The sequence below is a fragment of the Poecilia formosa genome, unplaced genomic scaffold, assembly GCF_000485575.1.
Source record: "Poecilia formosa unplaced genomic scaffold, Poecilia_formosa-5.1.2 Scaffold806, whole genome shotgun sequence".
NCBI classification, from domain to species: Eukaryota; Metazoa; Chordata; class Actinopteri; order Cyprinodontiformes; family Poeciliidae; genus Poecilia; species Poecilia formosa.
Window position 1 is genome coordinate 23,171 of NW_006800745.1, and position 17,411 is coordinate 40,581.

At 46.5% G+C, this 17,411-nt stretch overlaps 2 protein-coding genes and 1 long non-coding RNA gene across 5 annotated transcripts; 1 reads left to right on the forward strand and 2 right to left on the reverse strand.

Annotated features, from left to right (window-relative positions):
• Nucleotides 1-1,291: 1,291 nt before the first annotated feature.
• Nucleotides 1,292-3,711, forward strand: LOC107834857 (uncharacterized). Its single transcript, XR_001660683.1, has 2 exons — nt 1,292-1,932; nt 1,974-3,711. It is a non-coding gene; the product is annotated as an uncharacterized LOC107834857 (long non-coding RNA).
• A 1,289-nt stretch (nt 3,712-5,000) lies between these two features.
• pgap1 (post-GPI attachment to proteins inositol deacylase 1) lies at nt 5,001-14,161 on the reverse strand. 2 transcript variants are annotated; one of them, XM_007543366.2, is made up of 26 exons: nt 13,073-14,161; nt 12,105-12,258; nt 11,822-11,997; nt 11,322-11,490; nt 11,090-11,250; nt 10,963-11,015; nt 10,829-10,895; nt 10,633-10,738; nt 10,319-10,377; nt 10,150-10,233; nt 9,166-9,215; nt 9,029-9,080; nt 8,877-8,954; nt 8,715-8,790; nt 8,349-8,422; nt 8,226-8,277; nt 8,045-8,111; nt 7,867-7,972; nt 7,679-7,717; nt 7,414-7,598; nt 7,128-7,337; nt 6,921-7,056; nt 6,401-6,451; nt 6,144-6,328; nt 5,950-6,054; nt 5,001-5,252 (listed from the first exon to the last, which is right to left on the reverse strand). In XM_007543366.2, the coding sequence occupies exons 1-26, from the start codon at nt 13,202-13,204 to the stop codon at nt 5,114-5,116; spliced, it is 2,766 nt and encodes a 921-aa protein (XP_007543428.1). In that variant the 5' UTR covers nt 13,205-14,161; the 3' UTR covers nt 5,001-5,113. The 2 variants fall into 2 exon arrangements, with proteins under 2 accessions (XP_007543428.1, XP_007543427.1); XM_007543365.2 differs by having other exon boundaries at nt 11,322-11,493.
• A 284-nt stretch (nt 14,162-14,445) lies between these two features.
• On the reverse strand, nt 14,446-17,398 carry maip1 (matrix AAA peptidase interacting protein 1). Of its 2 annotated transcripts, none has more exons than XM_016666828.1 (5): nt 16,958-17,398; nt 16,574-16,645; nt 16,368-16,494; nt 14,871-15,018; nt 14,446-14,790 (listed from the first exon to the last, which is right to left on the reverse strand). In XM_016666828.1, exons 1-5 carry the CDS (start codon nt 17,291-17,293, stop codon nt 14,712-14,714), a joined length of 762 nt encoding a protein of 253 aa, XP_016522314.1. In that variant the 5' UTR covers nt 17,294-17,398; the 3' UTR covers nt 14,446-14,711. The 2 variants fall into 2 exon arrangements, with proteins under 2 accessions (XP_016522314.1, XP_007543429.1); XM_007543367.2 differs by having other exon boundaries at nt 16,994-17,293.
• Nucleotides 17,399-17,411: the final 13 nt, after the last annotated feature.

Sequence of the window (17,411 nt, forward strand, 5' to 3'; positions counted from 1 at the left end):
AGTTGGTGTTTGTTCTTTTTACCAGATCACACAGACACAGACAGAGGCTGCAGATTACAAACAGTTTATTGAATTCACAAATGTTTCATGAGCAAAAATAGTCAGTTTATTTTATTATACCAAGTGACCACACTAAAAGTGGAAGTCTAGGCTGGCTCTGGAATCCTTAAAGCTGAAAAATAATTAAAACCCAATTAGAAAAAAAATTGACTGTTTGGGGGAGGAATAATAATAAAGAAAACACAAATTCAACTAAATGCACCCAAGCGTTCCCCAACAAAAGCACACTCACAAAAATCCCTAGTGAATACAAAGGAAAAGAAAAAAAGTCCCCTTCCACTGGTCTCCTCAGTCTGAATGAAACAGCCTATAGGACCCAGGGACAGCATAGGTCCAGTTTAAAACAAGTCAGCGGGCTGCAGTAGGAAGTTCCTTCCCCTAAAGAAAACCCCAAAAAAGAAGTTTTTAATCAACAACAACCATCTAAAAATAAGTAAACTGAAAAAAAATTGAAATTGAAACAAATCAAAAACTGAAACAGTAGCAGGCCAACCACACAAAAGAAATCAAGTTAGACGAGAACATTAACCAGCCAGATAAATAAGAAACGGCCCTTACCTTCTCTACAGTGAAACCAGCAAATGTTGCTCTTGACGTCACTCTCTAAAGTGCGTTTTCTACAACAATCAGTGGCGGAAGAACTGGGACTCCTTTTTTGTCATCAACCTTATTATACTTCTTGCTAAACTTTTTATACATAAATGCAAGTTTAGCAATAGCAAACCTTTATTCTCTACCTTTATTACAGAATTGAATATGTACATTAATCTCATTGAGTCTTCTGATAACCTAAAAGCCATAAAAATGGTACATTTGTTACGCAAATTTAATATTCTTTAACTCTCCCCAAATGACTTTCTTGACACCGTTTCTCTTTGTTTTTGTTTTTTTAAAATCCCCCTGGCATACATATATTTTTTTTTGCTCTTATGTTGTTTTTTTCTTTAATTTTTTGCCTTTCACCATGCTATTTTATTGTATTTTGCTGTTATCCGTTTGTTCTATTCTTTCGTTGATGTACAATGCTATTGTTTTAAAGATTACTAATAAAGACTTATTTAAAAAAACAATCAGTGTCGGAATCAGACATAAATTCTAAACTCACTTCACGGTCGATGTTAAACATGCCTCTGCACGAGTCATCGACCTGCATCTGATCACCTCAGCGAGCTACCCGCTTTTAAATGTAAATGCTGATTACCTGTCTCCTCAACGAGCCAGCTGCGCTCACAGCGTCTTCCATATATGGACAAGAGGAAGAGGGCGCAGCAGCACACCTGTGGGGGGGGGCAATATGCCCCACCTACCTACACACACACCGAACGTTTTGCAGAATGTTCAGTTTAAGGTGGAGTGACGTTAGAACTTCCAATATTTACAACGTTTTTGGTTAAACTTCATTAAAATAAATATTTTTTGACGCCTTTCAGCTGCCAGTAGGAAACAGCTGAAGCCTTCAGGATCAGAAAGCAGGCAGCTTACTGCAGGGAAATACCGCCCCAACAGGCTGTAGGTCGGTACTGCATGTTTTTTGTTTGTTTTAAATTCCAACATTGAAATACTTCATATTTTATTCTGGTTCAGATTAATGCGATTTAAATACTATGAAATGATTATAAATCTCTGATGTGTTTGTTGTGAACTGGCTCTGTATTAAATCTAAACTCGAACAATTTTTAATAAAGAAAAAACAGAAACGGGAATTATTTTCTCAGTTTTAATCAAACATTTGTTCCAAAAGTCCCATTTACAGATAAATCAAATAAAAATATGATGAATATAAAAACATCAAGCAGTTTTCACCCAAACCTGAGAATTAAAGACTCTTCAGAGAACATTCAGAGGCCCAACCGGAACATCTGGACCTCCTCAGTCAGCTGCGTGGCACATCAGCACATTTAGGATGAATGAAGCTGGATTTCTGCTTCAGCATCAGGCTGGAGAGCCCACGACAGCACCCCGGTCGTAAACCACAGTTACCATGGCAACCATGGTGGGTGGCCGCCTCCGGAACCGCCTCTATGTTTCTGCACATTCACACCCAAAACTGAGGCGTCAGATCCAATCAGAGCGTTGGGAAAACCTCCAGCAGGCGACGCTGTCTCAGAAGAGCGACGTCTCACGGAGTAAACAGGTTTTTACAGGTAGTAGTGGGCACCGCGAGCTAAATGGTTAGCCATGCTGAGCCAGGTTAGCACTAACATTACTTCCACTGATGCTAAAGCGCCACGCCAACATGGTATTTAGCTAAGCGTATTAGCCGAATGTGCATAGCTATTAGCTACGCATAGCTAATAGTGCTAAAGTAAAGCTAAATCGCTAAAGTCAACCCTGTTGATGCTTTAAGAAGCTGAAAGTTTACCAAGCAGCCAACTAAATTATTGCTTCAGAAGTTTACTGGAAAATTAAATTCAGGGGAGACTAAATACACTAAACATTTTTCAAAAGGTGCTAAGCGAAATATTTGCTCCGCTATTATCAAATTAGTGGAAATGTGCCTACCACTTAAGGGCTCATCATTATTCTTTTCCATGTCAGGAATAAAAGGAAAACACTCAATCTGTTTAGAGAGGGCAGATCTTGGTATCGGATCTGAAGCGGTTGCCGTGGTAACAGAAATATGCGCACAGACAGAGAGGCTGCATGCTGTCGCAGGCTCTTCAGCCATCTTCAGCTGAGGCTTCAACCGAGCTCAGATTCAAACCCGTTGCCATGGAAACGACTGGTCTGAACCAGTATCTCAAGCAGGACAGAAAGAACCAAAATGTGAAACTTTTCCTTCCAGAGAAACACGGTAGAACGTGAGCCTCGGTCCGTGGCTAACGATGAACTCAGTTCAGCTTTTTAGTTACATTTGAAGTCATTTAGTTGTAAATGTCATCCAGGCATGATGCTGCCAAGCCTCTGATTTCAGAAACATTCAATCATCTTTCTCTGGAAACCAGACAAAATATTACAAACTGTCCCTCTAATCTCAGGTTATTACAGTCAAACGGCTGCTTTATGATTAGAAAACACCCGGCACATTTAAAACACACTGTAAAAACCTCTCTGTAGATTTAAGCTCAAAATATCCAAAAACATCAAACCAGAGAATAAAAATCTTCCATTTCTTTTCCAATTTGCCTCCGGTGAGCCGAACGGCTGGAAGGACGAAGACACAGTGAACACGGGTACAAGTCATGAGTCTCCAAAACATAATTCTGATTTTACTAATCTCTTCTACGAGGTCGGCGCACATTTACGATGAGGCACGAAAACTGCACGAGAAAAGCCAAAGTCACGAGTTTCCACACATTCAGTTCACAATCACTAACCCACAGGGCATGGCAGCGCTCACTGGGCCTAGTCAAATCATCCACTTATTACAACGGCAGACACAGAGGCTTCCCACTGGGAGCCACATGTAAACACTGGAACCAGTGAAGTCCACTTCCAGTCGCTGGTCGGCTGCTGCAGCAGGTGGAGTTTCCACCGACAGGCAGGAGTGAAGCAGGAAGGCACAGCGGCGCCGAGCGGAGGAAACATGGCCGACAGAGCCCAACGCCAAACCGCTCGCATCGTTTTAAACAGAGTTGCAGCTTACATTCAGGTTTTCAATTTCAACATTTTCACATTTCTACATTTTCAAAAGTTTGCAAATTTTTATATTTATAAGAATTTTTTTTTATTTCAAAATTTCTACATTTTTAAATGTCACATTTTAAATAATTTAAATTTTAAAATGAATTACATTTTTAAAATGTTTTTATTTTACATTTTTAAAAAGTCAATATTTTAAAAAATTCCGTGTTGAAATATTAAAAATCTATTAGATTTTAAATTCATAAATTTAAAAGCTTCAAACTTTTCAAAATGGGTTCTTTACTTATTTATTAATGTTTTAAAAAAATTTGATTTTTTTTTCTTTTTGTAACTCAACCGTCAACATTTAAACATTTTTAATTTCTGCATCTTAATGTTGAAAATGTTAAAATTGAATTTTATGATCTGATTCACCGTTTTATCAGTTTGAATATAAAGGAATAAAATCACTTTTGGCAACAAAAACAGAAAAGTTCAGAAAACCCACAAAGCATCAACTTCCTGTTTTCAGCTTAAAATACAGGAAGCTCTTCACAATAAAGGCGTGAACGAAGCAATAAAAAATCATTTCCATCCCTGCTTGGTTTCAGCAGAAGCAGGTCCACATCACACAGAACCGAGCCAGCAGCGAACCAGATCGAGCGGTTCTGATGGACCGGGTTCTGGTTCTGAACTTCATTTCAATCAGCAATAAATAATCAGTCAATAAATCAGCGATGCTGATTGTTTACCATTAGACGCAATAAGGCAGCAGAGAAGGACCTTTTGGGTCGGTTCTGATGGTCTCCATGGCAACCAGAAACACTGAGAGGAAAATATAACAACCAGGATCCAGAACCAGAACAGAACCATGAAGATGGGATGAAAAAGGCTTTTATTCTGAAGGGTCACCATCAGGCTGAAGGAAGTGGTGGTTGTTCTGGCAGCAGAGTGAGGTCCTGACCTTTGACCCTGTCCTCTGGTCTGAGCTGATCGGGTCAGGCAACGACATGGTGGTGGCAGCGTCATGCTGCAGGTTCCACCTCTGAACCATCAGCTGAACAGCTGGAACCCGGCTGACGTCGACCTTTAACCCTTTGGAGGTTTGTTAAAGCCCAACAAGGGGCGGGGCCATCTGCGAGGCCACCGACCCGGAAGAGGAGAATATGTTTCAATTCAGGTTCTGAAGAATTTATTTGAACTTTTGGCTTCCTAACCGCCGCCTCAGAGCTTGTCCCACAACCAGAACCCTGACCTCTGATCTCTGACCCAGAACCCTGACATGAACCCAGGAACAAACCAGACCTCTGTAACCCCACCCTGCTGCTCTGCTTCTAGGACTATGAATGTAAACATGACCGGTTCAGGCAGTCCATCAGAACCCCCTCCTCATCAGAACAGCGCCCCCTGCTGACTCCTTGAAGGCAGAGCGATAAGGCAGACGACGCGGCAGGACATCCGGACGGCGGGCGGGTCGGTTCCTGGGCCATCAGAGGACGCAGCAGACGCCCAGGGGGACCAGCACCGCCAACAGGAAGTAGACAATTCTGTACAGGTGGAGTGAAGAAAAGGTTGCCATGGTGACAGCCAATGGGAGCGGGAGGCAGGAGACGACAGGCAGCAGTCGGCTGCAAGACAGGAAGGAGGAAGTTTAAAACCTGGAAGTGTCAGATCTGCTGAAGATGAAATAAATCTATAGAATATTTATTTTATCTAATCTTTAAATAAAATTTAGATAAAATAAACACGTGAATGTTGTGGCCTAAGATAGACATAAACCATAAAAAGCAAATTAACTCAAAAATGCTGCAACCACAGGAAATAAAAACAGCAAGATTAAAATCCTGTGAACTCGCTCCACAAAGTGTTAGTCCTCCAGGCCACTAGGTGGAGTCTGGACTCACTAATGTTAGCTGCGTAAATATGCTGCTGTTTAAATATAAAAGACATAAAGTATAATGTATCTTTTCTTCCTTCCTCAAACTTTTCCTCTGGATTTCCCGTCTCTACAGGCTCTGGTCCCCTCGCTCTGCTGCTCGGCTCCCCCTGGTGGTCTGGAGGAATAATGTTTACTGGAGCCAGATTGCAGCGTTTTCCTGTTGCACCTGTTTTTAGTTTTGGTTTTTCTTGGAGTCAGCATCATTCATGTGTTTGCAGGTTGTTTTGGAGCAGACGGTATCGCACTAATAATATTCAGCATAATAATTACATAGCTACTTTGTGAATTTTTGGTAAAATATCAGATTTACTGAGCTGCTGTGTGAAAATAATTTAGCAGCAGATTTTTGAAGGCCACCTGGATCCAGATCCTGTCGACTGTCTCACCTGTTGCTGAGCTGCAGCGTGTTGCAATTGATGAGCAGCAGGGAGACGCAGACCAGAGGCACGGAGTGAAGCCAGCAGGGATCCGGGTCCAGCCGGGTGCAGAACCTGTTCAGAACCAGAAGGCCATGAGACCTGGGCCAGGCGGGCGCTCTGCTCCCTACGGCGCGGCGCGGCGCAGCGCAGCGCGGCGCTACCTCAGGCTGCGGCTCCAGTGGAGCAGCGACGGTGCGCTGAGCACGGCGGGCAGCAGCAGCAGCGTCGCCAGGCTGAGGTGCAGCTGCAGGTCGTCCCTCACTTCCTGCAGGGCGCCCTCTGACAGCAGGCCGCGCTCGCCGGCCTCCGGCACCCCGTTGGCAGCCGGTTTCTGTTTCCGTGGCGCCTGGAGGGATGGAGAGCGGGTTCTGGTTTCAGGCCAAACAGAACCGGGAAGACGAGTTCTGCTGGATCTTACCAGGTTCAACATGTGGCTCAGAGATCGCTCCGTCATCTGCAGCCGGAGAACCTGAAGGCAATACGGACTGAAAGTAAGTACACCCCCTGACTGACAAAACAACCAGCAGATCATTTCATTAGCCGAACCTCCAGCTGGAGCAGCGAAGGAGAGGAAACATAAAACTATTAGAACAAATATGAACGACAAATGAAACGAAGAAATAAAACAAAAAAGAAGAGTGAAGATAAAATCTAAAAAAGAAAATTCTATATAAAAACAATAAAATAAGAAATTTGTTGTGAATGTATAATTAAAACATTTTTAAAAAATAGACTGGAAAAAATGAATACAACACAAATTTAAAAAATACATAAAATTAAATAAAGACTGAAAAAAACAACAATGATTTGGGTCAGAACAGCTGCTGGAGGTTCTACAGGGACGGACCAGGAAGTACCGAGTTTAACAGGTTCTGATCCGGTTAACGACGGCCTGGAATGAGTGTGGCTGTATCTGTGCGTGTGTGTGTGTGCTTCACCCGGTTCAGGTGCAGCAGGCTGGCGGCGGCGATGGCCAGAGCGCCGCAGGAAGTGGATCCGGCCGCTGCCAGGCAGACGGCCAGGAGGAGGCGGGTCCGGAGCCGCAGCGTCCCGGCGCCTCTGGAGACGGACGGCCTGCGGGGGAACGGCCCGTCGTCAGGGGAGAGTTCAGAGGGAACCGGGTTCTGACCCGAACCGGCGGTTACCTGTGCAGCGGCGCCAGCAGCAGTGAGGCGAGCCGGACCAGCAGGCGCAGCAGAGCGCTGGCCCAGAACGCCACGGTGGCCCCCAGCACGTACAGCAGCGGCGCCAGCAGGTGGCGCCACTCCTCCCCTGACTCCACCCACTCAGGAAGCGCCTCGTCAGGCGGGGTGGGGGGCAGGACGTCCTCCGGGGGGAGGAGGCCCCGACAGCAGCTGAAGAACAACAGAACCGTGACGTGACCCAGAATGACCCAGGGGGCAGGGCCTAGAGGGAGGGGCTCAGGCTCACCTGAGGAGGATGTGCAGCAGGTAAAGAGGAAGGTTGACCTTGTGCAGCTGCAGCGCCCCGCCCACTGCCTCGCTCATGTCTGCTGCTCGGCCCGACGCCAGGATGGAGGACAGCTGCCCCCCGCAGGCCAAGAGCAGCGCTACAGACGTGTAGACCGGAACCAGCGGACCGCAGAACCGCAGGACCTGGAACCGCAGCACAACTCCTGTTGCCTGGCAACGAGAAACCAGCAACTTCTGTCTGGATGAGCAAAAGCTGGACTTACCTGTCCCAGCACCTTGGGGAAGGAGGTTCTGACCGACACCTGGAGGGGAGGAAACATTCTGGATCGATCACTCTGATGTGGGACTCCTCTGACAGCTTATATAACAGTCAGGGTTGCAAACTGCTAATTTGGGATTAGCAATCCAGAGTCACCAGGCTGCAGGCTGAAAGCAAAGCTCAGTGCTGTACCTTGTACTGACAGTTGGGGGCGGTGTGGAGCTGCAGCAGCACACTGGAGCCGTTGTCAGGACGACTGGTGTGAAGCATCCCTGAGATCTCTGTGGCAGACGGCGCGCTGGCAGACGGATCAAACCGGGTCAGAACCAACAGCAGGAAACTGAAAGCAGCTGGAATGAGGAAGAGTCACCTGGCTGTGGTGAAGGAATCCTCCCGGAACCAGGGGACCCGCATCCGATACACACCGGGCAGCCTGTCTGCACACGCGCACACACACACACACACACACACACACACACACACACACACACACACTGGGATCATCGCTCCACGTCACAGGAAGTTGATCCATTCATACAGGAAGTGCCTACCTCTGGTTCCTCTGCAGTGACTCACCACGCTGATCCGGAAGGCCTGGTAGACCTAGACACAAAGATGCGTTTGAGGCCTGGAGGCAGCGTAGGAGAAAACAATGCCGCTGTGGAAATGGCTACCTGGTGGAAGTGCAGCAGCTGGATGTTGTGAAGAAGTCCAGAGGAGTTCACTGTGACGTCACTGGCTTGAAAACCTGCAGAACCAGAACCACCAGAATTAATCAGCTTTAATAACAGCTATTAACTCTTCTTATATAGTTTAAATAAACACCTTGTTTTCCTGTCAATCAGGTTATATTCAAGATTGCCCCATCATTAGTGTAAATGTATCTATGATGCTAATTAGCAACACCAGGCACTTAAGGAATAAAACTGACTTTTATCCTTGTAAACTCATTATATTATTGGTGCTGCCGTTGCTCCAACAAGACTTAGTTAAAATGTGTTTTTGAGCAGCTGTTGCTTTTGATTGAGTTTCAGTCTCACCGAAGGACAGGACATGAGGCACAGAGACGGGCCGGGTCAGAGATTCTTCTCTCTGCCACTCACACTCCACCGTGAACTGAAGGAAGAAACACTTGTTGTTAAAAGAGCCTCAGACCAGGTCAGAACCGCCAGTGACCCGGTTCGGGGGAAGGACGACCTGACCTGTTTGCTGTTGAGGTTGGAGGCAGAAACGACCAGATGAGTGAAGGAGGACAAGTCGGCCAGACTCAGAACCAGAACCTGAGGGAAGAGACGGGTTCTCATTACAACCCGAGCAGAACCGGGCCAAACCGTGCCGGTTCTGCTCAGGTCACCTTATAAGCTGGCAGCAGCTCGGTTCCCATGGACAGGTCCACGGCGTGGCCGCTGAGGACAGAGACAGAGACAGGCTGCTCATCCCACACACCAGAGCGGCTCAAATGTCTCAATAATTCAAGATGGCGGTGTTTACCAGGAGGAGGCGTTGCCATGGAGACAGCCGAAAACCCAGCTGCTCATCTCCTGTTGGACAACAACCACACATTTTACCAATGATTTAAAGGGACAGAAATGCTAAAATCCACCTTGTTTTCACATCACTGAGCAAAGAGAAAACGTTTTTTCACAGGATTTCAACCAAAGTAAAAATAAAATTTTTATGATCAGCAGAGGGAAGCAGTTCAGAAAAGCTGCAGCAGCATTTTGTATTAAAACTGCAGCTGGGAGGAGTTTCCATCAGGATCATCGAGACGAGAGCACAGAGGAAACGCTCTGGTGGGCGGAGCCAGAAATCCACTGGGTCATTAATCAGCATAAAACAATCAGGCCGCCATCTTGTTTTAAAGCAGGACTGAGCTCTGACTTCAGATCAACTCCCAAACAGGGGAACTGAAATTAAAGATTGATATATTTTCAAAAACTGTCATTTGCATTTTCTTTTAAAAAAGAAAATATAATTAATTTAAATCAGAAACCAGATATGAAAAATCCAGAGCAGCAGAAAATCAACAATTCTGTTCAGGAAAACCATCGAGACCTGGAGATAAACTGGGATCATAAAGTAGGAAGAAAGGCGGGGCCACCCTGTCCAGATGCTCCGCCCACTTTCTGAGACTCCACCCCCAAACACGACAGGAAGTTAATATTTTAATTTGTATTTTTAACAAACTTTTTGGCCCCAGTTTAACTCCAAAAATATGAGCCTGTGGTCACATCAGAACCAGATCAGAAACCCGGTGAGAAGCTGGGATTGGTTCTGAAGGATCTGGTGAAGGAACAGCAGCCAGTAAACTGTGGAGCGACAGACCGTCAGTCGAATCGGGTACGGAAGTGACGAGAAAGCAGGACCAGGACCGGGACCATTTCCTCTGCTGATGACAGAAAGGGCCCACCTATCTGGATGCTGTGGGTCGGCAGAACCTCAGGACGAAGTTCTGGAGTTGTGAGCAGAACCCACCAGGTTGTTGCTGCGGCAGTAGAAATGACTGTAGGCCTTCCGCCGACTGGGCAGAGCAAACAGGAAGTACTTCAGTTGTCCTTCCTGTCAGACAGAGCAGAGTGTCACTCCAGAACTTCAGAACCACCTGGTGGACCTTCTGTCTGCCCGGAGGAGGTTCTATTGGTACCTTCGGGGTTCTGTAGGACAGACGTAGAGAGTTCACTTCACTCCAGGCTTCAGGAACATCTGGACAACAAGGGAGCAGAACTCAGATCAGTAACACGGTCAGAACCAGAACCACAATATGCCAATTGACTCGCTGATAAGGAGCCCCCTACCAATAGACGGCACCCCCTCCCAATAGACAGCGCCCCCTACCGCTAGACGGCGCCCCCTACCAATAGACGGCGCCCCCTACCAATAGACGGCGCCCCCTACCAATAGACGGCGCCCCCTGCCGCTAGACGGCGCTGCCCTCAGATTAAAGATCCGTTCTCTCACCCAGGATGGGGACGGATGTGTCCTTGACGTCTCTCAGTGTCCTGACGGGGTGTCTGATGAAGTGATGGTTCAAGACGCTCCGCCTCCTCTCTGGATCATCTGTGAACTGTTGGACATCGGATCAGCTGTGAGGACACCATGACAACACCTTGACGACAGAGATCTCCATGACAACAAGCAGCTGAGGTGTTCAGACCTGTCTGGTTTGGGCATCGATGAGGTCAAAGAACGCCCTGACCGTGGCGAGGACCAGCTCTTTGCACCTGCAGCAGAGGCAAACAGTGTTTGAGACGCCTGACGTGAGATCCAGGTGAGATCCAGGCGACTTACCAGACGATGGAGAGATGGTCGGTGGAAACCCAGGTCCGGGGAACTGCCGTCACCTGACACAGATCACAAGGCTCAGCAGAGGAAGGCGCAGGGACGGGACAAACTGAACACTACAAACCAGCCGTACCACCAGAGACAGCTTGTTGGGGTCTCCTGGAGGACAGGGTAGGGACGTCAGCCCAGACCGGACCTGGTAGTCACGGTAACCGCCTCCCACCGACAGCACGGTGATGTTCCTGAGCTTGGCCGCCTGATTCACCCACTTCTGCCGCACCGCCGTGTAGAAATCTAGGGAGAGGATTAAAACAGAGTTATCACGGCAACCGGCAACTGGTGCAACGGCGACCGGCTCGGCTCACCCAGCAGGTACGGGTCCAGGGCCAGAACCGGGGCCATATGGGGGGAGGCCTGAGTGATGATGAGGCTGACCAGGTGAGGGTTGAAGCGAGGAAGAGTGAACAGCGCCCGGGCCACCACGCCCCCCATGGAGTGGCCGACCAGCACCACGCTCTGGGGCGGAGTTTTCAGCTGCTGGGGGAACCGGACCTTCACGTCATTTAATACGACTTTATGTGACAAACAGCTGAGCAGAACTTTATTTTCACAATTTATTTAAATTTTATTTTAAATAAGTTTGAAAAATATTTGTATTTATTCTTATTATTTTGTATTTATATTTTATTAATATTAATTTGTCAATTTGTTTTATTTTTAATATTTCATTTTTCTTCTGGCCTCGCTTCCATTAGCAGTTAAATGTGTAGCGCTCTGCAGCATGGATACTTCCTGTTGCTTTGTCACATAAAAGCCGCTGAGGTCAGAAGTCGGACCGGACGGGTCGGTACCAGCCGGTTCTGACCTTGTACAGCCGCAGGATGGCCTTGATGCTCTCGTGCAGGAAGTGGGTCTGCTGGAGCAAACTGCCGCCGTAAAGTGCCACCAGCTCCTCGTTGAAGTCCACGGTGAAGACGTTGAGATGGACGCCGCCCTCCATGTTCTCCGCCTTCCTCAGGGCCACCGAGCCCAGAGAGCGAACTACGTCACATGACGGGGAGAGCCAATCAGAGAGCAGGAAGCCATCCACTCTCTTTACATCGTACCTTTAAACTTGTGTGGGAATTGATGGTTCCCGTTTCCCTCACCTTGCTTGTAGCTGCCGGCGTTTCCGGGCAGGAAGAGCACGGGCGCGCCGGTGAGTTTGAGCGCCCGGGTCTCCTGAGCATATAGGCCCTCGCCGTAGAGGTAGAGGCCGTATGCCGGGTAAAGTCTGGCCACGCGTCTGGGCAGAGACACACGCTGCCAACAAAAACCACAGAGAACGGAAAATTAGAAACGGCAAAATTCAAAAACGTTTCTACGCTGGCATGAAGTCACCTTTAGCAGCCTTACTCTTGCCAACTTAGCAATTGCGTTACTACATTTACCAACTTTTAAACAAAAAAAAAATAGGTGTCAGTCAAAATCGGAATTGGTGTCCAATCGGTGCATCCTTACTGTTGACCCTGGTTACCTGAGGTTATCACCAGGTGTGACCAATGAATCAGCCCAATCTATAGTTGATGAAATCATTGATTCGCCCGAAACCACCAATAGATGGAAACACGCCTGATTCACTTTCTTTATTTTATGTGAAACTTTAAAAGCTTGTTACACATTTCCCATGACAGTTGGATGGGATCGGCCGGACAGACCCGCACACCAGGACATGTTTAAAAATAGTCACCCTGCTGTTGCCACCCACTTTGTTGCTATATTCATCAACGTTTCAGACCAAAGTAATCAACCAGTCAGGCTATTTTAAGATCGGTGATCGGCCAGAAACCTGTAATCGGTGCATCGCCTCTTGGCAGCAGCATCACAGCTGGTTGTGTTTCACAGCAGCTCCATGCAGCCATGTTCTGGTTCTGATCTGGTTCTGTTCTGCTCCGACCTGCTCAGGAGTTTTAAGGATGTCTGCTTCCAGAACCCCACTAATCTGATCCCCCACAGGTGAGGTCAGGGTTTCACCTGACAGCGTGATACCTCAGCTGGTCACGTGGCACAGCTGTCAGGAAGCGTTACCAGCTCCCTGGACCCCAGCAGAACCCCGGAGGAACCGGGCAGGACTCACCCGGTACTCTGGGTACTCAAACATGTAGGTCATGCTGCATCGGTTCTCCTCGAAGCCGGTCAGCAGCTCCCGCAAGCCGACCAGCAGCAGCCCCAGAGCCGCCCCATAAAACGCCGCCGCGGCGGCCCTCATGGCTTCCGTCGAACCGGACTCTCCGAACCTATAGCGGCCTCATCTCCGAGTTCCGGTGCTCATCTGTAGGTCTACTCGGTGAGGGCGTCAACGCCAGTCCAGTAGAACCAGTTCACAACTCAGCCTCACAGGGTACACTCCTTTACAGTCAGCCGGCGAGGAACCGGGCCAAACGGTGGGCGTGGTTTGAGACCAGCTGATAACGTGACCTAAAGCGGGGCTGTTTGGAAATAAAACTGTCCCTTTATAAAACGAGTAACGTAATTAAATCGGTATAACGTGATTTGTGGGAACCAGGAAGTGTTCGGCATTAAATGACGTAAACAAGGTATTCTGTTAAGAAGAAAACGGTTTTCTCTGAGCAGCTGTTTTGATAACACCTCCCACACCGCCTCGTTGTTATCTGTACCCGAGTTGTCCACCGGCTGACTACAAAGGATGCGCACTCTCAAGGTGTTTGACCAATCAGAGAAACTGAAGTGTGACGATTGACCAATAGCAGATCAGCTACTGAGTGACGATTTCTGCGCGTGAAACGATCAGTTTGATTCAATAATTTCCAATTGAAAACATTATTTATGGTATTAAATAACTTTAATGGGAGGAAGATGGTTTTATCTGATAAACTCTTCCTGCTCTAACCGATGGAAGAACTGGAATAAAAACAGTTGAACCGCCGGGGCCAGTTCCCTGTTCAACTGGTTTCACTGAGATAAATACTAAATCAGTTTCTTGTCATGAAACAGAAACTGTCACTAATTGTTCCCTTGGACCAACTTAAATGTCTTATCTTCCCAGTTTTACTTTAACTATGAATTAAAAGATGTACAGGTTGGCTAAAGCTGTTCACGGTTCAAACTGAACGTTCATCATGTTGAGTCCAGCAGATTGAATCAGAATCTCATCTAATCATGGATCCGTCATCTGAGAGGCGGGTCCATCACAGGACCAACAGACAGGCGCAGAGAGACCAGTTAAACCAGTTAAACCAGTCAGGACGAATCAGGAGAACTTTTAGATGTTAGAACATCTAAAAACATCCGTCTTCCTCCCATTAAAGGACTTTTATTCAGGAAATTATTACTTTATACATCGAATAAAACTCATAGAAATCGTCACTCAGTAGCTGCTCTCCTATTGGTCTATTCTGACAGATTCCAGCTCTCTGATTGGTTGAATCTTTAAGTTCTGATTAAACTGAAATCTGTTGCTCAAAGTTTCTTGAAAATAATAAAAGAAAATGGTGGGATATTATTTTAATGTAGAAACAAAATGGACGTCCTGATTAGACCAGAACCAGGTCGTAGAATCAAAACTAGTCAGCAGCAGGTTTGGGTCAGAACTCCATGTTCAAACTTCAGTTTCACGTTAAATCCAGTCAGCGAGTGATGATGTCATCCGCTTGGAACCGAATCCAGATCCAGTCCAGGCGGTTCTGGTTCCATCCCCCTGGGCTCCTGGTGAGGAGCAGCGACCGGACCGGTCCTCGGTACCGGCCCGGCCCGGTCTAGTCCAGGAGACTGGAGTGTTCTATCCGGGTGATGGTCCAGTCTGGAGCGACGCCTTTGGTGAACTCCCTCTGGAACCTGAACCAGAACAACAACAGAACCTTAGCGTCCAGATTGCTCAGCGTGAGGAGCGGTTCTGCTCGGGTTCTGGTACTGACTCGTAGATGGCGGTGAGCAGCCGCTTGGCCTCCATCTCTCTGTCGCCGATGGACACCGTGAACATCCGGGTTCCCTCCATGATGTCGTCAGGGAGACCAACGCTGGTCAGGTACCAGAACCGCATCAGGATGCTGACGAACTTCCTGCCTGCAGCCCGACACGGAGGAACCAGAACCAGAACCAGAGCAGAGAGGTCCAATTAAATGGTTCTGACATCATTAAATAAACTGAACGCTCTGACATCACTGGTTTACTGCCTGGAGAACGAAAGCGGGGTTTTTCTTTCTCACTTCCAGTTCCACCAGCTGGAAGACGGAGGACCCAAAGAATCAGATATTGTTTTTACAGATCCGGGTTTAGACCAGAGGTTTCCAACCTGCGGCTCCCGGGCCACATGTGGCCCTCAGGTCCAAATTTTAACACAAAAACAAAGGCACACAGATAAACAAAAGCAACTGAAAAACGCTGCAACAGCAACAATAAAACGATGCTCCACAGAATAGAAGTCCTCCAGACCACCAGGGGGCATCTGGAATTGGTAATATTAGCTCCGGAAAAGAGTGAGGTCTTTCTGGTCATCCTGTCTTTACCAACGGTCTGGTCCCTGATAGTCTGGTGATCGGCTCCCCCTGGTGGTCTGGAGGACTTACACTTAGTGGAGTCAGTTGGCAGCATTTTAAATGTGCCGTTTTAGATTTTTAGCTTCCATTTCCAGCTGTGCATTTCTTTTTCTGTTATATTTGTTTCTTCTGTGTTTTGGAGTTTGCACCATCCCTGTGAGCCACCGTAGCTCAGCTCCTGCGCTGTCACTTTAAGAAAATCAAACAAGAGGTTTTAGTTAACGAAGGCTGGTTTTATTATCTCCATGACAGATCTACAGATCAATAATAGAAAGACAACCAATGATACAAGGCTTTGAAAATAATAATTGAAATAATTTTATGTTTTTTAACATCAGACAATGTGCTTTATGTGGGCCATCTCTCTTTATTTAATATTTATGGAATAGTGACTCAGTCTGTAAGTTATTTGGTTTATTTTGTTCTAAAACCTGAAAATATGAATTAATTTTAGTTAATTTTGTTCCCTTTCAAAATAAAATAAATAATTTAGTAATATAATTATAAAACCTTTTTTGCAGCTCTATTAGTATTTCATTTTGTAGCATCAGGGGAAGAAGTGGTTGGAACAAACACAAATCCCATTCGCAATAAATTAGTTCTTTAAAAATAAATAATCTAAACACTTAAAAAGGACAAAATATTTGTTAAATTAATTTGTACCTTTCAAAATAAATAAATAAAAAATAGTTTGTAGGTTTTCACAGTTTGTAAGAAATCATTTGTGCTTTTTATAAATAATAAATGAAAATATGATGAACGTATATCTTATTTGGAATAAATAAATTTGTGCTTTTTAATTAATAAATGAATAAAAAGCCCTGTTAGGAATAAATGTGCTGTTTTCAGTGTTTGTGCCGCCGGCTCTGAGCTCACCGTCGTCGTCGTAGAAGATTCCCACGTCTCCCGGCATCGTGTACATCACGTCCTCCGGCTCGGCACACAGAGCTCTCTGGTAGCTGCACGGCAAAGAGCCGCACTTCTGCTCCAGCTTCCCAATCAGCTGCAGGACAGAGGAGGAAGACATGATGAAGATGCTGCTGTTGCTGACCCACTAAGATCATCATCATCTTCATACTCACATCTTTAGCGACGAGGCCCTCCAGAGCCTCAAACTGACACCGAGACAAAAGTCTGGAGACGTGGGAGAAAGCCTGGAGGACAGAGGACAGAGTCCAAATCACTGGAGGACAGAACCAAGATGGTCCATCCACCAGCATCCACAGAGATGCTGGTGGATGTTGGATGGATGTGACAGTGCACATTAATGAACTTATAACATTGTTGAAAATCTACCAGATTTATCAAAGTGATAATAATTATTTCATTCATAAAATTAAAAACAAAACCAATACATAAAGTCGGAGTTTTATATCAAATGCTATGTAAATTATTACATTATTATTATTTTCATAATAAAAATGAAAATAATAATGAATTGATGAACGGAACCAGTGTGAACCGAACAGAATCCAGGTCTGGTCTCCGGGTTTGAACCGAACCTGCTTCGCTCCCTCTGTGAACTCCTCGATGCTGAACTCTTTGTCAAAGTAGGTTCTGATCAGGAAGTAGTAGATCCGGGTCCGGAACCAGATGAACGGGTTCGGGATGCCGACCACCACCACTTTGGGCTTCGGGTGGTGCTGATCCCGCTCCGAGCTGTAGGTCCGTCTGGCCGGGAGGTTACCTGCCCGGACCAGACAGCACCGCTGACTCCTAACCAGATTCTGGTTTAAAACGAACCGAGCCAGAGTGAAGGATGAAGGCAGCCGAGGATAACATCTGAACAGGAGGGACACCATCTTTACCGTCCGCTTTGCTGCTGGCTCCGGTCCGAAACTAGTTGTTCAGACAGAAAATCCCAGCAGAAATAATATCCGAGACCCAGCTTGACCTTCATACACAATAAACAAATTTATT